This window comes from Hydractinia symbiolongicarpus, chromosome 10, assembly GCF_029227915.1.
Source record: "Hydractinia symbiolongicarpus strain clone_291-10 chromosome 10, HSymV2.1, whole genome shotgun sequence".
NCBI classification, from domain to species: Eukaryota; Metazoa; Cnidaria; class Hydrozoa; order Anthoathecata; family Hydractiniidae; genus Hydractinia; species Hydractinia symbiolongicarpus.
Genome location: NC_079884.1, coordinates 16,037,580 through 16,057,921, shown reverse-complemented (window position 1 = coordinate 16,057,921; position 20,342 = coordinate 16,037,580). Strand labels below are relative to the sequence as shown.

Sequence of the window (20,342 nt, the reverse complement as noted above, 5' to 3'; positions counted from 1 at the left end):
AGTGTGTCCTGCAATCAAGCTAATAAAAACAGCTAAACAAACCTTTAAACCCTCATTTTCCGTTTTTATAGATTTTAATATTCGTATCTTAGGTACAAGTTTCTCTGTTACGTGAGCTGGTCCGGCCTTCATGTGTTTTCCTGAGAGCTCCATTATATTCCCTATTTCCATGACATTCTTTCGCAACTGTTTTGATTCTTCTTCTATGAACTCGCTATCCTGTTTCAATTTAAGGTGCGCCTCAGTTAAGTTTTGTAACGACACTTTCGAGCTTTCGAGTTGCGACAGTAACGCGGAAATTTGTTTCTGCATGTCTTCGTTGACATCTTCTTGTTTCTGCGCACGTTCGCGTTGTATTCGTGTGGCTTTCTTTAACGCATCCTTGTCTTTCATGGATTTATCGCGTGTCGCTGCAAGCAGTCCCTGAAAATGTTCCACTTCTAACGACTGAACGTTACTGGATTCTTCGAGCTTTCGACATTGCACCGACAATCGATTATTTTCTGCTTCTTTAGTTCTGATTTCATTTTTTAAGTGCGCTTGAGTAGCCTCCATTGTTTTGTGTAGTTCGTCAAAGGTTTTAGCTTGATGCTACAATAAACACGAAAATAATACGTAGCAGCTCAATCAAGTGACTAAATTCAAAAAGAAACAGCGTGCCTCGTTTATTTGACTCAAAGAGACCAAGGAATTCTAAATTTCAACATATAGATTAAATATTGAAGATATTATTTTCATGTGTTTGTTCTTTCAGTGTTCATATTATATTCAAGGTTATCATTTTTTAAACGAGACAAATCACTATGTTTAAGAAATAATAAAAATTGAATGATAACGAAACTCGAATCTCATGGGGAAAATTCAAATTTGAATTAGAGATGAGATTCGAATTGTAGAAACTTTTGGCTAAAATGCGGCATAGAATTAAAAGAAACAATTTTTTCATTTACAATTGTACAATACCCGTGGCCATTCAAGTTAAGCGAACCTTGCTATAATCACTTTTCTTTCTTTTCCGACCTATTCAGGACAAAAAAAGTTCTATGATTCGGATTCTATAGAAACCCTATCGAAGTTTTATATGGCTCCGTCTAATGAAACTTGCCTTACTTTCTCAGCTTCTAGTTGTGCGATGAGCGTATCGATCTGTTTGTCTTGATCAACCAGTTGTGCCGATTGGTCCTAAGAAAAACACTACTGAATAAATTTGAGAGGAAATGTTTGGAGCGACAAAGAGAAATAATCAAAAATGGTTGAAAAAAATCAACAAAACCCTTCTTTATACCTGTATTTTGGCTTCCGCTTCCGTCAGTTTTCTCATCAATATCTCACATTTATCTGACATCTGTTGATTCGACTCCTGTTCATAAAAAGGTTTAACAGACAAATACAAAAAAGAACGAATACTTTGTCAACAAGTAAGGAAAAATGATGCTAAAAACTAATTTCATTTTGAGCAACTGGCAATTTATAATGGGCGTTCCGTACGGCTACTAAGTGCGTTGTCCAAGGTATCATTTTTCTGTGTTCTGACACAAAAATTCCGTGTTCAACCTCGGTACAAATTTAGGTCAGTTTTGCCAACCTGGAAAAATTTGGAAGATGATGAGGGTAATAGACTTTTCACATACTTGATGTTTTTGTGCTTCTCGAAGCAAGCGACGCAACCGTTTATTGCTCCCTTCGAATTCTTCTAACTTATCGAGAAGCTTATCTTTTTGCTGTGTCAATGCGTCGACATCTGATGAAGTAAAACGGTTATCCTGCAACGAATAAATAAATAAATAACGCCAAAAACGTGAAAATGACACAAACGGGCGGGCTCAAGGATCGCAGACGATTGTATCAGAATCGAAGAATATGTTTTAAATACAAACCTCCACAAACACTTCGTATGTCCTGTTCACTATTTACTTATGTCATTTTCACGCTGTATTAGGTTAGGATCATACCCGCCGACGATCAGCAAAAATTTATTTAAATTCGACAGACGGATTCATTCACTGCGGATCTCTATATTGCGTGTCTTTTTGTGCTCGAGAAAAAAATTGTGTTACGGAAACACGAAATGCGATCTAAAAGGATGGTCGAACACGTGGATTTATGCACAAGCTATCGACTAGTCTCTTTATTAATACCCTATGCCGTCTACCCGTGAAAAAAAGACGTGTTACGGACACACGAAATAGCAAATGCAATATATTTTATCAACTTTGTTGCCACGTGGGAAATTCGGTGGAATTTTCCACGGAATTAGTTTATTAATCAAAAAGAATAAAATTTTCAACACAACAAGAAGATCTCAAAAGAGTCGAGTTCATTAAATGCGAGTCCTCTCATTTTGAGTGCTGTCTGTTTACACACCTGTAAAAAGAATTTAGCATCATTTTCACCTGTTTTAGTTTTCTGCACGCATCTCGTAACTTCGCTACTTCTTTCGACGCTTCTCGTCCCTCTTGGTCAACTTGCAGTAACTTATTTAGTAACGTTTCTTTTTCCGTCCCCAAATGCTCCGCTTCGGTTCTAAAAACAATACATCTCAATCCTAAATCACGTGTCAACGTCCACCGCCCAGCTTTGCATTCATAACTTAACTTCGTACAAACCTGAATCGTTCGGCCTCTCTATTCACTATTTCAAACGATCGTCGAAGAGTTGAGTATTCACGTTTCGACGCTTTTAAATCATTCTGAAAAGCCTAAAAAGTGAAATAAACTAATTGATTAATGACAAATAACAAGATCGTCATGTAAACGTCGTGTTGTTTGACAGTGCCACGTGACAACACACTAATTATTTTGCGAAATGAACTTCTTGAGAAATTGTTTTACTGTCATCACTTTTTTGTTTGGCTACTCTCGCTGAAATGTGATTGTTAAGAATTGTAAACGCTTGTTTTAAGATTAAAAATAAATAAATGAATAAACACATGAAAATGCACAAATAAAAAAGTTGATAATTACTCGCAATTCTTCTTGTTGATCTTCCAGTATTCGACGTGATGCGTTCAACTGCTCGTCAGTCTTCATGTTCATGTATCTGCGTTCATTAAGCGACACCTAAAATGACAGCATTTAGTTTTGCCAGCAGTTTTGTGTACGCGTTAAAAACAGTTCATCGCAGACCAAATCTTGCTAGATCTTACATCAAACTCCACAACAAAAAAAAGAAGATCTATAGAGTTATATGCTGGGTGAATAATTATATGTCTGTATATATGACCTAAATGACCTTATATTGACTATGTTTGTATTTTAAAGTGTCTTAAAAACAAGAAATAACATAAAAAGTCACTATAAACCATACGTACACGCAGTTGACATGGTATTTTTATGTCGTGCCACCGTCCCTTTCAGGACGAACATTTAAAAAACAGTCATATAGCATTCATATTTTTGTTATAACGATGGAGCGTCATGTGCAATCACAACGACAATCAGGAGGAGAGAAAAATCATGGCGCTTAGCTGACACACTTACATCTTTGAGAAGTTCGTCGATATTTCTTTCAAATCGTTTCTTTGAACCGTGTACTTCCTCGTTCTGAAATGGAAACAGTAAAGGAACTAAATTCACATGATACAAACACACCGAGCAAAGCTATACCAAGCGCATTAATTAGAATAAACTCGCATTCATTATTATTTTTTTTTAATTTTTAGGCTGTTTCAAGAACTTTTGGAATATTTTTTGCCACGAAGGGTTCGCAGAAGCCACAAGAAATCTTTAGATACAAGACAGAAATATATTTGAAATATTTATATTTTAAGGTTTTTTCCATAGAAGATGAACATTCAAGGTTTTCAAGGTTTTTCATTACTTCGCTCTGCAACAAGAACAGTTGAGGTAGAGGTGGCAACAAGAAATATTAATATGTCAAAATTACGCAATAAAGAAAAAAAAACAAGTTGACCTCGTCAACATTGACTCATTAGACACTAGAGTCCAGGCTCTCTCATTCACCCTCCCTCCCCCATCTTTTTGCCTAATAACTTTTTTTTTGAAATCAGCAGGTTCCGTTGCTATGCTTTTCATGATTCATATTATTAATATGATCATTAGCCCGTATAACAATATTGTCATCAATATTGTTATCAAAATTATCAATAAACTATATTTTTCAAATTTTTATAATAATTGAAAGTAAATGCCTAAGGATGAATAATTAAGGCTGGTTCAAAGTTACAAAATACAAGACGGAAAAGTTGCATACTAGAAAGTGAATTTTTAAAAAATTTCTTCCCCGTCTGAACTAACAAAGGCAGATCCATGGATGAAAAGAATTCTCTTCCAATTCCTTCATACCGTGTAAGAAAAACTCCTTGAAGAAGCTTCTTAGCGACAGCAGTAAAATGAAACTCCAGACCTCTTAACATGTTTTTTAAATTTTAATTTCGCAGCTACAGAATAAAAACAACTAGAAATGAAATGCATCTTTCAATGCTGTGACAACTATGTAAAGCAACTCACACCGGCAAAATAACGAACAGATTTTTGAAATTTTAAATTCCCCATCCCTTGCAACTGTAATATCCTATTCCTGAATTATTGTTTTCCAAAGATATTCTGGTAAATTTCTTTGCCAAATACTTCACTTTTAATGATCTCGTAAAAACCGAGACAGTGTTTCAATTTTAATTAACCACTACAAATGTCAAGAGAGACTTAAAAGAACGTCAAGGATGTCTTAGGCACATAGTGAAGTTGTCAATGGTAACAACAGATGGCAGAGACCCTACATTTCGACATCGCCACAATACACAGATAATCTCCTTAATTACATATCAATCAGTTTTATAGAATTAGAAAAATTCCAACGTGTTACGATATATACGCACGAAACATACTTGCTGCAGAATGTAAAACAAGTAATAAGAATGAATAACTTATGTAAAACAAACATAAAACACAACAGATATTTAAAATTTTAAACACAGTTGGAATTACATAGGATAAATTTCTTGAGAAAGTCCCCTGCAAACATTTTAGTTTCCTTAAATCCGACGCAGGTATTCTCTAGAATTTTTTAAAAAAAGATTTCTTTTATGTATTCTGAGTCTTGAATAATCCTACTAAACAAACAAATTTAATGTTCAAATCCTCTCACTTGACCTAATTCCTAAACAACATTTGAAAAAGTTAAACAAATAATACATTATAACAGTTTTACAGCAGTTCCCTATTCAAATTAGCTTAGTTTAATTTTATGTCATTTCTGTTTTGGAATCGATGATTGTGATTTTTATTTTATCTTTATAAAATGGTCAATTGTCATGTTCGTTTGTTTAAATTGACCTTGAAACCAACTCATCATTCCCATCTGACATGGAGTTTCTTTTACAAGCAGGACGTGACCTTCCACACAGATAAAAAATAATATCAGAGAGGGAATGAACACCTTAAATAAATGATTTTTAAAGAAATTAATAAAAAGGCAAAGAAAATTTTCAGGAACATTAATCCCAAAATTGCCACCAACAGAGAACTTAAACTATTTCTTTCATAACTTTACAATCATCAATGGGTTTTAGAAGTATAAAAACTGACATATCGATTCTTTGAACATGAAACACCTACGCTAACATCCAAGCAACGCATCATAAACATTAGCGTTTTAATCAAAATAGAATTAGCTAGCTTTTGCAAACAATACCTTATGGAATAGGGAACATCAAGCATTGAAAAAGATTCAATTTAAAAACAAAACAAAATGAATGAGTGATCAGATTTAAACTTCAATTGTTAGATTGACAAAACTAATTTTTACGTTGTGCTATGTAGTTAGGCAACATAGTTAATCCAATTCAGGCTATGCAAATACTATAGTTGATCGTCATGGAGGGAGAAGAACATTCCATGAGAAATTGTAGAAAGAAAAAAACAATAAGTTACCAACGGTTACATCAACTACTTTATAAGTGGACATTAATGGCCTAACGTAAATGTGATTAATCCAATTATAACCCTTTCCTAAGAAATACCTTTTTACTTTTATACACCTGATTTTTTGCACAAATTATTTTCGAAATCTTGTTTTAAATCTAAGGTGGCTTTAGAAATCACAAAAGGCTTTGCTGTGCTGAGCTAAAGCTTTGTGTCAAAAAAACAACAGAACACTGGACCAGAAAACACTGGAAATAACTTTATATCAATTAGAGTTTAATAACACAGAAAATAATTCAAAGTAATAAAGAAAACATTAAATCATTAAGTTTCTTAATTGTTCGCATAAGATGAAACATATGAAGAAGCCCAGCATTATCAACCCCACAAATCATTGTGTGATCAAAAAGTGACAAACAAAGATCTTATAATAGTAAATTTATAACATAACATAAAATAAAAATGTCTGACAGAATGTATGTATATTTCAGATTAACAAAACATTGACAGCATTTACAGGCTGGAAAATAACTTAAATTTATTTTACATGCTATATAAAATTTACAATTATGTACAAAATCCTTGAAGAAAATTGAACTGCTATAAAAATCCAAGTGGACCAATACTAAATTTTGGTATGAAGAAATCTGCTGATTGTTTATATTCTTTGAAGTTGTCATAACGAGATAGTGATTTTTCTTTTCTTAACATGCCAGGTATAAATGCAAATAGAGTCAAGGCCAGCAATACTAAATATGACAAATAATGTTCAGCCATCACAGCAAATGATAAATATGTAAGCATTTCACCCAAAAAATTTGTATTCCGGGAACGTCTGTAAAACCCATCGACAATTAATTTCTTTTTTTCCATTAAAACAAAGTATTTTTGTGCATCACTGCAAAAATGTATGAACGTCCCTAAAATGTTCATGAACAAAGCAAGAAATATTGTCATGTTGTTTGGATCAGTCTTCTTAGAAATCACAATGTATGGTGTTAGCCAATAACAGGAGATGCCAAAAAAACCAAGAAAGAAGTTAAACAAGCTGATTTCCATTTCAAATGACTTATCAGGAAACACCAACTCCTTGATGCCCCAATTTAAACAGTAGGTGCCATGCAGAGCCAAATAAACAACTGGACCGATTGAGAAGTTATTGTAGTAAAACATAGATAACAAAATGAACAATGGTGTTAATAACTTGTGTGTGTTAATGAAATACCGCATCTTTAAAGGCACTGGTACATATTGCCTTAGGTGCTTCAATACACCCGGCTCGTACTGCAAATTTGAGAACAAGTCTGAATATGCAAGCAACGAAATTGATAGCTTCTTACACATTGTTACCTTCTCCTCAGAAGCAGCGACAGAACTGCCAACGAAAAAAAATTGGGGGTTTTTATAGAGAAAGTAAACAATAGCTGTCTTAATTTGTAATTAAGCAATAGCTATTTTGAAGAACTAACTGATTTAAACAATTACGTTGCCATAATAACTACATACACTAGCAAACGTATGCATATCAAAATGAAACACAATCACTAGGAATTTAATTAACTGAGGACAATCAAAGTTTTACAGCATCATTTAGTAGAATTAAAATAATGGCTTAGAATAATAAAAATCAATTCTGAAAAATTAATTCCATATTTAATTCCAAAAGAACAAGATAATGAAGAGAAAGTTTTACAAGGGACATCCGTGACGAGAAACATTAATTTCATGACAATGAAATTTTAAATATTTTTAAAATAAAACCTTATACACAGATGTTACATTTGTGTCACTCTATTTGCCCAGCTAGGACGTCACCTTCTACAGTTAAGAGGATACATAGACTTTCAATATTCAGTGGAATAAAAGTTGAAATTAAAAAAACAGAGATATCTGTAAATTTTGATGCAAATCATAACTTAAGCCTTGTTAGCTTTTTTTCAAAATCTAATTCTGTTTGAGTTACAGTTATAAATTCATAAATTCCCTTTTTTCAAGATCTTAGAAACCAATTGTGCTGCATAGAAAAATAATTGCAATTAAGTTACCCAAAAATTCATTTCTATTTTCAGTTTTATGCTAAAAGATAGTTGACAACAAAATAGTCCAATTTTTACATAAGGACTTATAATTAGTCACATGACATCTTCTTGCAAAATATATTTTGTTCTCAAAATGTCTGATAATAAATATTAATTAATCTGTCCGAAAACTTAATAATAATCCTTAATTTTTTTTGCTTCCTGAAAGAACATTGTGTTTATAAGCTAATTAGGTAATCAATTCTTATTAATTTTGTTGTCTTAGAATGCAATTAAATAGTTAAAACGCTTTGGAACAGAACTGAAACAAATATTCGATGAATGCAAGGCATGCTTGGAAGAATGGCATATAGTAGAAGTTTATGTTTAATTTTTTTATCTTTCTTGAAGGTTTGAAATGTTAGATTAGAGTAGTCCATTAATAACATGGTAAACACTTCATCGGTGCTTCTCCTGGTTTCGGTGAAATATAATATGGAGAGGAAAACTAAAAACAATACATAAATAATAATAATAATAATAATAATAATAATAATAATAATAATAATAATAATAATAATAATAATAATAATAATAATAATAATAATAAACAAGGACTTAAGTACTTTGTGGATAACCCTTTTATGATTAAAAACCTAAAGAAAAGGATGAATGAAATAAGTCTCCAATGGTTCTTATTGGAAGAGGTGCTGAATAAGGTGACTAAAAGAATTTCAGTCAGCATAAATCTATGATTAGTCGAAGTGATTAAAAAAATCTGCCCTTGTCAGAAAGGATCAAGCGTATGTTGCATAACAACTACATATTTCTAGCAATAAAAACGGAATACACTGCATTGAATAAAAATAAAATGCTAAACCGATCATGTTGCCTCAACAACCTTCTCTAATGTTATGTGCGGTATTTTGTGACAGCTGTCTGCACTTATAAGTTGTTGTGAAATCTCTTTTGAAAATAAAAAGAAAGAGTTTTAATAACAAAATTAGACTTATTAATTGAACCTTCAGTTGGTCAGTTGTGAGTAGGCAACCAAGAATAACACTTATCAATGTTTTAATCTAAATATCAAACAACTGACGAATATCACTGGGCAAGTAGGGTATCTACAAATAGCAAATTAGGGAAGGGCACAGCATAAAAAGCAAACACTATGATGTAAAAAAGCTACCTCGATAAGCTTTTTTCTCATTGCAACATAACTATGGTGTGTTTATTAACCCGTAATTGGTAGCATGGTTTGATTGTTACCAACCCAATAAAACGTGTTAAATCTAGTTATAATGATGAAATCTGCACCTGTTAAACCTCCTGCTGTCAGCACAATCCCCAAAAAAATTAGTAAAACCTTAGATTACACATTTCAAAGCTACTTAACTTAAAATGTAAACAAGCTAGTGTTTATTCAAGAAGGTTTAAAAAGAGAAGGAGATACATGATTGGCAGGTTGCTGCATTGTTTTCAAATTCAATTTTGTAAACAAAATTTTTGAAATCTTGTTTATTTCTGCATAAATCTATATAATAATACGCCAGTTCTGTCTGTCTGTGACTTTTGCAAAGTGGATTATATTCTTCACAATTTTCTTTAACAAATTCTTTAAAACATCGCCTATAAAATTGTTCTGTAATTTACCAAACTTTAACGTTAAAATAGTATTGACGTCAAAGGAAAGTTAATTAAGATTAGTAAAGCCATTGCAGTGCACCTAAAATTTTGAGGCCAAATAACTTGGAAACGAATTGGTGACGTCAATGTTTTTTCACTAATTACCAATTTGGGTAATTTTCCAAACCTGGGTCCCCAAATCCCTGTCGGAATAAACGGGTTTATGACGTCATCAAAAAACCTTTAAACCACAATATTTCCGTAACCGTTGGTCAAAAATACATGATCCTACACATTTTCTTGATCAGCGTTGCAAGATCTATACGAGGGAGGCAACATGAATTTTTGAAAAAAAAATTTTTGTGTTTTCACGGGCCTTTGCTGACGTCAGCACAATTTTTAAACACTTATATCTCCTTTTGCGTTCCTCGAAAACATATCATCCTACACATTATTTTGATCAGCGTGGCTCAACCTCTACACATTACAATAAAAGAATAAAATAACTTTCTCTAACTTTTTTGTGATCTTCACTGCTGACGTCAGCAAAACATCTAAAACAACCTATTTTTCCATTGCCCATCTGCCTAAGTGGATTTCTCCACGGGCCTTATCAACTAGTCTATATAATAATACGCCAGTTCCATGTCTCTGTGACAGGCAAAGTTGATATTGTCATTTTCCTTTGATCTTACCGAAATTTTCTTTGAAGTAACCGAAAAATGCATGTCTAATATGTTAAATTTTCTGACGTTACGGTGCGGCATCAATAACACTACTTTAACGTCAATATCCTATATTAAATTAATGAAGCTGTTACAGTGCACTTAAAACTTTGAGGCCAAATAACTCGGAAACGAGATGGTGACGTCAATGATTTTTCACCGCGTGGGCAACTAGGGACCACCTGGGACCAATTTGGGTAAGTTTCCCAAACCTGGGTCTTTAAATCCGTTTCGGAATGGACGGGTTGATGATGTTATCACAAAACCTACAAACCCCAATATCTCTGCAACCGTTTGTCAAAAGTTCATGTTCCTATACATTTTCTTGATCAGCATTTCAAGATCTATATGATGAATGCAACAGGTGTACGAATTTGTTAAGAAAATTTTTTTGGAACTTTTGGTAGGGACTTTGCTGACGTCAGCAAAATTTTTATACCCCTATATCTCCTTAGGCGTTTTTCAAAACCATACGATACTATACATTATTTTGATCAGCGTTTCAACCTCTGCACATTACAGACAACAAATGACTAAATTTCACCAATTTTCTTTTTGTATATGCACTGCTGACGTCAGCAAAAAATCTAAAGCAACCTATTTTTCCATTGTTCTTCTGCGCCTCAGTGGATTATTCTATCAGCCTTATCGACTACTTATAAATTATTTTTATAGTGATAAAAACTTGTTTGTTTTGTAATTTGAGCGTTTAAAATGATTTTTTAAACATTTCTGGTGGTATATGCAGAAAGTAAGTAATATCAGTTAAATATGAGGGAGGGTATTTTTGGAAAATTATGGTAAAATAAAGATAAAAAAAAACAATCTCAGAAAATAAAAATGCAAAAAAATAAAAGTAAATCATCAACCAACGAAAAACGCATAATTAAAGATAGAAACAAATAATTTTTATTTTTGTTTGTTTATAAAAGAAACAATAGCCACCGAACACCGATTCTACAGCAAAAATTCATTAACTTTGATGAAATAATACGTACCAATATACAACCCTTCCTAATATTTTTTGAAAGTTTTATCAATCTTTTAACTAACGTTGTGCTAGGAGGGAACACACGCCCCAGTATTTTCATGTAATAGAAAAAAGAATTGAAACAAAAAATGAGAATTCATCATAATTTACACCAAAATTTTTTTTAACCTTCATTTTGCAAACAAATACGACACATTCTGTTATACCAACACTAAACTTTGTCTTTAGGGTAGCATTTAAACTCTACTTGCTAACATACTATATTTGCATCATAGCAAAGGTGTAATTGAACGATTTGATTAGAAAAAGTAACAGGAATTAAAACCTTAACACAAAAGATGTCACAAATTACAACAAAATAGGTGATTGTGAAGTTGTCAATGTGATCCACAATATTTTTTTCTTTTTGTGTAGTGTACATGTCAGTGACAATATCTAATACATTATACATATCGAATTGAATGCAAATATAATAAAATAAAAGACGGGGCACAGGGCACAAATTTTTAAAAAGAGAAAACAAAAATCCCTCTTTTTCCAAATCCTTTTTTTCTCCCTAATCAAATTCAAAATTTTTAAATTTCCCTGATTTGGTGGCAAACAGCAATTACAACAATAATACGAAATGTCTTTGTCGATTCTTTATGCTTTATTTACTAAATTTACTAATTTAGTAAATTTTGCACCTATAGAATAATTAAGAAAACATAGCCCTAAGGCTCTGATAAAATTCAATTATTAGTAGTAAAATACCAGTATTTAGATTTATGTATGCGATAACAATCCTACAAATATTGATCAATGAAAATGCAATACAAATCTATTGATGCATTTCATTGACAAGGCACCAATGTTTCACATTTGTAATTGCGCTGGTTTGCGAATTTTGGATAAATATTGGATAATTGTACGCAGCATATTCTAGTACAGACTGTACAGTATATGCTAGTACATATTCTTGCAACATTTTCGATACACTAGGTTGTACGTGAATGAAAAGTCAGGAAGTAAATGAACATGTCCATGTTAATTAATTGGTCTAAGAAAAACGCTTTATTTCATGTTTTTGTATATTATGTTGTTGTGTCAAAATCATGTTTTAAAAAAGGATTCAGAACATAAAAGATTAAATTAAAGTCAAAAAAAAGGGCTGTAAAGCTACCCTAAATCCTTCTCTGACTTCACACTTTCTTTTTTGGAGTTTAATAATTTTGAGAAAGTGTGCATATAACATTGATTTGCATGCATGCATGGATATCCTATTACAGAATTTTTATAAACAAATTTGTTATGGCATTGTGGTATATTGTAAAAAAAATTATACTATTATTGTCTGTCGAATATCTATCCTATGAAGCATAAACACAGCTGCATTTCGTTTAAACTGTGAAAACACTACTTTATGAATTAACGCATTTTGAGAAAACTATCATACAAAGCCTGCTTTTCGGTACAAATATGGTGTATTATGACGTAAAGTATAATCATTGTACCTCTGATGATGATAGATCATCTATATTCATCGATCGTGTTGTTGCCACAGGAGGGTTAATTTCAAGTCTGTGTGATTGGCTCTAGAGTAAATAATAAAAATAATGTAAACTTGCTCAAAATACTGATCATTTATTATGACTGTCATGTTTGGAACGGGATTCCATTCTTATCAATAATTATACTTAAAACTACTTCGTGTTAATATGGAAATTTTTTGTCCCAGCTTATGCAGTACGTTTTTCTCCATATAAACACACAGTCTGCTCATCTTCAAAACCAATTTTTTTTCTATTAACTATAATTATTTACATTGAAAGAAAATCCCTGAGCTTATGGTGGGATGCATTAAAGCAGAGTTATTAAAAATGCTTTCAACTTTGGTAGTTTATTTCTACTGATTTTTTTTAATCCATATATGAGCTACTTTTTTATTGATGGATAACTTGGAAACCTTGTATCCAAAGATTGTTGTTTCTTGTATGTAACAACCCCTTGGAACTAAGTTGAACTAACTTAAACTACTGGGTAGGATATGATTTGAGCAATCATATCCTACCCAGTACAGCAGGTGACAGATCAGTAAATTTCACAACCTGTTTCTTAATTCGCTATCAATTTGAAACAAACAAATCATGCAAAAACCTGCCGTTAATATATCAATTTTTTCGTTTTATTGCCCACTATGTGAGTATTTCATCATATTGAAATTTTTTAAACAAAATTATTGTACAGATATAAATGTTAACTATTTTTAATTTAATTTTTTAATTTAAATGTAATTTTGTGGTAAAGGCATATTGTGTTTGGCTATGAACGTCATTAATTTGAGCAGATGAAAGGCATAAATTTGAGTTGTGACTTACATCATACATAAAGGATCACATGCCAACAAAAAACTGGAGCTGGTTTGAAATTTTCTTAGCAAAGAAGAGGCAACAAGAAAACAAATATTTAAAAAGCAATATCTGGACTTAGTTGAACTTTCAACAAAAAGTGTATTTATCATTAGGAATTTCTCATGAAAATCTTTCAGGTTGTCCAACTTGTAAAAGTACCTCGAGTTCCCTTTAAGAGAAGTTCACATTCAAAAATTTAAAGATGGCCTATAAATGAAAGGCATAGACTGGAATAAGCCTCTGTTGTTATGTTTTTTATATCTTCAAAGCAACATGCCTGGTTTAAAATCCTGTCTGTCATACCTGGGATATATATTCATTATGAGTACCAACAGCAACAAGATAAGGTTATGTTAAAAAACCATGCAACCAAATTGAATGACACTTAAGCAAATTAAAAAAGATTAAGCCAAATCAATTAACCAAAACATAATGTCTTTGCAAAAATATACAACCCTCTAAGTTTGTTTACTGCTTATTACTTTTTTCAAACTTTTAAAAACAACCACAACAAGACAAACATTTATATTGTGTTTGAGCATGTTATCGAATTCATGTTCAGAATACACACCTGGCATGCAAAAAATAAACATTTAAAAAAAGTTAATTTAATTGGGTAATTAGTTAATTAGTTAAGATAATTGGGTCATATTAAAAATTGGGTCACATTAAAAACATTGGCAGGGAGAACAGGACAAAGTTAAAATAAGCACCCAGAACAATCATTGAAGATTGGTAATAAGTCTAGAATTTGTGTTCATTCAGACAGAACCTTGCAGTTTTCTCTTCGCAGGAACAACTTTTAGAACACATTTCTGTCATAAACTGCACTCAATCAGCTTTTTTTGACTTTTAAAGAGGTCAAGATTTTGATCATTATTTTTGAAGAGAAAAAGTGATTTTTTAATTTTTTTCTGTTAGAAGAATGAAACAAAACTAAATGTTGTAAAGTTGTCGACTTTGTATCAAAAAAAAATTTTTGGCTTAATTTTCCCTTTGAGTGCTTATTTGTCGGGAGGGTGAGTGCACAAATCTAAGAACATACTTACTTCCCAAGCTAAGGGCCTACCAGGACTTGTTTTTCCAGGAGGAGGAATAAATGGCCTTTTTATTGTATTTGGGCTTTTCTAAAACAAAATTAGAACAACTTATTACACATTGGTAATCCTGCACATTTGCTTTCCAAGTGCTGCAAAGATAATGAGTCTATTATCACCTAGGGCTATCTATCTCCCTAACTACTGAAAAACTTAGTTCAAAATCGAGCTCTGTTAAGGTGTAAAAAACTTAGCAAGTGCAGCAAGTTTGATTGGTTGGTTGGTACTTGAGCTCCAGTTGTGCATCTATCGCTGACAAGTCAAAGATTGAGCTTAATCCATATCTTTGCAGCACTTACTTGGTAAGGCAGTGTGCAGGTTTAATTAACCAATATATCTCACATATGGATCGCTGTTCCTATAATTACACATTATAGGGACAACAGTGCATATATGTAAGATTACTATGATGCTGCAAAGATGATAGATTGTATGGGATTAAACCAACACCCTTTTGTTTGCCAGTCGAATGCTCTACCGACTGTACTTTTGATCCAATACTTTGTGTCTCTGGTACATACTGTATGCAAGGCAAGGATACTACCTCCTTGCAACATAACATGATAAGAGTAAGGTACCTTATGTCCTCCTTGCTTCATACCTATTTTAGAGATAACTGAAAGAAGCATTTAAAATTTCCAGACTTTGTCACATATTTTTATAAAGTCATTCTACGTTAACAAAACAGACATTGTAAACATGCAATAAAATCTTAATAGAAACTGAATAAAAAATTATTAGTTACCTTAGACAAATTTTTCTTTTTCTTTTTTGTTTGAACATTTACTGAAGATGTTTTCGAAAAACGTGATGTTGATGGATATCTAGTAGTGGCAGGCATTTTTTCTGAAGAAACCAAATTTTATCAACCTTAAGAAAATATATATACAGGTATAATTAGGATTAAGGATGTACACATTCAAAATGGAGCTAAATGAACATTTAGCTCATGTTAATTGTGGTGACTGCAGTAATGTCTCGGTTGCCTTGTACTTACCAATGTTCTTAGGATCACATATAAGGAAACTTTACTTGAAACAATATTGGTCAATACAGGATGGGAGACTTGCCTCGCCTACCAGCTTTAAGATGCCTCGCTTATTAGGACAGGCCTATAAATACCTGTATATTACCCATTTCGAGTTTGGCTCTGCAAACAACCAGTTAGAGCTAAAGATTCCCACCCGCCCTCCCTATACTATTCATAATGCTGTGTAGGGTTTGCCAAACTAACAACAATTTTGTTTTGTTTTATGTGATGTCACTCGGTCAACCAATGCGGAGTATCATTGCCTCATCACCACATAGCGTTCGTCACCGCAACCATTGTTAAAGACACAGTTATCCGAGTTCAGTATATGACTGGTTTAAAATGGCTTATCGCTCACGCATCAACAAAGATGGAGACACTTGCTCTAGCTGCACGGTTTCCTTGAACAACTATTTGGCTAGCAGTGTTGTCAAGGTTTTAGTCCAGCAGTGGGAGCAAGAGTCCTGGCTAATTACACATTGCGCGTTTTAACTGATGGGGATGTCGGGTTTCCTAAGTCAGCCAGAAGTTTGGACAGATACACGTGTGTGGCCTGTTGATTATATCATTACTTGATATTATTACTGTATGCTATTATTAATTTATAATATTATTATTATTTATATTGAAGAATAGAAGAGAATAATGAGATGTGAGGAAGTAATGCCGTGGGAGACATTCACAATTGCAGTGCAGCCAAGATGTGCATGTCATTGTGTGTGTGTCATACCATTAAAGTGCATTATGACGAAGAGAATAATGAGATATGCCGTGGTAGACATTCAAGCTTGTCGTACCATTGAAGTGCATATGTAATGCCGTGGGAGACATTCAAGCTTGTCGTTCCATTGAAGTGCATTATGATGAAATGATGATGAAATGCCGTGGTAGACATTCAAGCTTGTCGTACCATTGAAGTGCATTGTGACAGGAGAATAATGAGATATGCCGTGGGAGACATTCAAGCTTGTCGTACCATTGAAGTGCATATGATGAAATTAATGCCGTGGGGGACATTCAAGCTTGTCCTACCATTGAAGTGCATTATGATGAAATGCCGTGGGAGACACTCACAATGGAGTGCAGCCTAGATTGCATGTCATTGGGAGTGGGTCATACCATTGAAGTGCATTATGATGAAGAGAAGAACGAGATATGTCATGGGAGACACTCACAACGGAGTGCAGCCAAGATGTACGTGTCATTGTGAGTGTCTCATACCATTTAAGTGCATATGCTGGGGTTAGTGCTGTTTTTGTATCTGCACATGTATCTGTCCTGCCTGTTATTGTTTAATCTTATTGCCTGGCATCCCAATCCATGCCCCAAATATACAATTGCGTTACAATGCGAAGGATGTTGTATAAATTTATTTCATAATACAATGTTCTCTACTATTATGATGTGTTTTTACTGAGGAACCCGGACAATTAAAAATACCATTTTTTCAATAGCTTTTACGTTGTTTTGAAAGTAGTAGCAAATGTGACTGCATGAAAAAATGTCAAAAATTAAAGCTACACCTACGAAATAATAAGAAGTAACTTTTTATATGAATGAAACGATTAATCATTTTAAAATTGCATCCTGATTTTTATTACAATTTTTTACAAATCATTTCACGAAACAGCGGTGAAAGATTTAAAATGATTGGGAAACAATAAGCACAGGAAATCTATAAAATTTGGAGATGGAAAAGCTTCTTTGTTCTTATAAAAAATGTGCATTTTAAAACGCATGTGTAATACAATTTATGGTCACTACCTGTGTAGCATAAGTTCTTTTCTCATAATAATTCTAACAAATAAAAATCCTTCTTTTCTTGTCTTTCTTAATGAATGTCACAGAATTATTTTGGTCAAGCAAATCTGCATGCTTTATCTTCTGGAACGATTTCTTATATGCAATCTAATAAAAAAATGCTCATGATTATACGTCCTATCATAACCAGTCTATGTCTGGAAAATTTACACATGCTTTGACGAGCGATTTAATGCACCTGTATTTTTTTTGCACTTGCAATTTTTTAACGTTGTTTTTATTAAAATTCTTTTCAAAGTAAAGTTTAATACAGGGAAAAAGCAAAAAATGTATAAAGCTCTATGTCTTCTTGTTTTATAAAAGTTTGGGTATCCCTGTGTTGTAGAGGATAGATTACTAGATAAAAGCCTGGGTGGGGGTTAGTACTACAAATTAGGCCATGATAAAATGATTCTCTAATTAAAGTAAAACGCATGCATGCTTTTTTCTTAGTGCATTTAACGATTTTATGTGCATTAGCACATGTAACAATTTTTTAAAGAAAAACAAGGCAGAATATACTTGTTGTAACACCTAGTAGGAGAACCATTACGGTTATCAAAGTTCCTGAATTTATGTAATCTAAGGGAGGATACAACTTTTCTAAGAAAATAATGGATTTTGACCAAATAACAAAGAAATGGGTACAATTTCCTTAGCAAAATGATTTCTTTAAAGCCTGTGCATTTGCTATAAAATTTTTAGACCAAATAAGCTTGTCATTATCTTTAAGGCTAAATGTTGACTTAAATCGACCCAGCACATTTTCATATTTCAGGACACAGTACGAATAGGGTTATAAGGCCTGGTATTATAGAACACCATTTAATTCATTGCTACTAATACTTTACAAATGAAATCAACCAACCCTAATTACTTCAACCAACAGCTTTTCAAACATGTGACACATACAATAATCCGTTCTAGTGGAAGCTTTGGTGATATTAGTTTTTGCCTGATACTCAATACTTTTCATTTAATAAAATGGAGTGACAGAAAGCTGTTTTTAGCTTTGATTATGATAAAAACAGTAAATCAAAATTTTGCATGGTGTGCACCTAAGCCATACTACACATATGGTAGTTATTGTAAGTTCACAATACACTTAAAAGTTTGTGTAGCCACAGAATCGCCTAGATACTCAATAATTGTCACTCCACGGAAAAAAAAGACAGCAAACTGTTTTGGACTTAGATTTAAATAAAAACACAGGCTGTATATTTGTGCTGACATTTTAACTGTTTACTCACACTACCCATAAACAACTTAGTTATGTCAATACATTGGGTGTCTACCTAGCCACACTTAGTGAAAAGTATTACGATTTGTTTATTTCCTTACTTAAAGTCAATTTTACAGTATTAAAAAAACAAAGTAATTTAAATCGACTGAAAAACAAAAAACAAATCTGTGTCTTATTGCTGAGTTAGCTATACGTTCACCATTAACCATAAGATAAAGTTATAGTAGCTAAACATACAAAAAGTAATAAAATGGGTTTGCAATGTCAGGCCTATCAATAAGAAAATAACGCCCAAGCAATAAATCGCTCCCCCAAGGTTACAATAATATAAACTGGGCGAGCAATCTGAATAAATAGAATAAGTTTATAAACGCTTATTTTATCAGTCTTTTTTATGTATTTTATTTTATCCTTTTTCATATATTTTAGTTCTTTTTTACTGTAAATAATATGTGAGATGAATTGATATTGCTTAGCCAGAAAAACATTTTTTGGAATTGGGGGAGCAATTAATGGCTGCTCTAGTTTCTTATTTTTCAGTATATGTATATATGTATGTATATATAGCCCAATAAACTTTTAATTTTTAATCTATATATATATACAGGCTTTTTCAGGAGATTTTAAGTGGGTGTGTGATGAATAACATGCCCAAAATGCATTTGCGTGTGCTTTAGGCGTGCTATTCTGGTCATTTCTCATAGAATATAAGATTTTAAGCGTGCTATCAACAGCACGCCTGAATCATTTCAGGTGTGTGTGGGCGTGTGCGCGTGCTATCGCACGCCTCTCATGAAAAGGCCTGTATATACAATGCAATCCTTGATATTCACAGTCCTTCTCTGAAACATGCTCAAAAATATCATCTAGAAAAATGTCTCATACAAAAGTTATCATTCTCAGCATTTATTCAGCAAAATTAAGAAATACAAAAGATCTAGAACCAAAACTCTTGGCATATCTCCATCTTCCATATCTATAATATTATTTATCACACAATATCATCTGTACAGAAATGAAGCCTGCATTCCCAACCAAGCAGTCTCAGAAAACATTCTGTTACCACCTTACTCTTTGCTGTTAGATGATAATTTAACAAAAATAACATCTAAAGAAAATCTTAAGATTTTCAGGCTACACAAATTTAAAATATCTCACAGTAAGAAATGTGCTGGTATATTGCTATTGCTAGCAGGGGACATAAATCCTAACCTGGGACCTCAATCACAACGTAATGCCAACATATGCCCTGCCTGTTTCAGAACGGTAGCAAAAAACCACAGAGCAGTTGAATGTGACCAATGTAAAAAATGGTTACATATGTGTGACAATATATCTGTTAAATCGTACAATTCCATGTTAACTGCATCTGATGACGACACTTTAAACTTCGTATGTTCCATATGCCTCCGTAATGAACTTCCTTTTGAGGATGGCTATTTTGACAACTTATTTCCAAACAATGACGTAGAACCAGATATATCTTTCTTTGAGCCAAAATTTGATTTTGACCTTGGTTCAACTAATAAAAAGGGTTAAA

The 20,342-nt window shown here is 32.7% G+C and overlaps 1 protein-coding gene across 3 annotated transcripts in view; it reads right to left on the bottom strand.

Annotated features, from left to right (window-relative positions):
- Nucleotides 1-20,342, bottom strand: part of LOC130612638 (outer dense fiber protein 2-like) — a 34,860-nt gene that overhangs the window by 5,853 nt on the left and 8,665 nt on the right. For 2 of the 3 annotated variants that reach the window (XM_057433984.1, XM_057433983.1), the window contains exons 2-12: nucleotides 15,475-15,599; nucleotides 14,682-14,759; nucleotides 12,736-12,816; nucleotides 3,480-3,542; nucleotides 2,964-3,059; nucleotides 2,607-2,698; nucleotides 2,394-2,523; nucleotides 1,632-1,763; nucleotides 1,286-1,360; nucleotides 1,111-1,182; nucleotides 43-591 (exon numbers count right to left, since the gene is read on the bottom strand). In XM_057433984.1, coding sequence (XP_057289967.1) covers nucleotides 43-591; nucleotides 1,111-1,182; nucleotides 1,286-1,360; nucleotides 1,632-1,763; nucleotides 2,394-2,523; nucleotides 2,607-2,698; nucleotides 2,964-3,059; nucleotides 3,480-3,542; nucleotides 12,736-12,816; nucleotides 14,682-14,759; nucleotides 15,475-15,570 — 1,464 coding nt within the window. In that variant the 5' untranslated portion in view covers nucleotides 15,571-15,599. Of the gene's footprint in view, nucleotides 1-42; nucleotides 592-1,110; nucleotides 1,183-1,285; nucleotides 1,361-1,631; nucleotides 1,764-2,393; nucleotides 2,524-2,606; nucleotides 2,699-2,963; nucleotides 3,060-3,479; nucleotides 3,543-12,735; nucleotides 12,817-14,681; nucleotides 14,760-15,474; nucleotides 15,600-17,523; nucleotides 17,689-20,342 lie in introns of those variants that run through there. The other variant, XM_057433982.1, reaches the window with a different exon arrangement.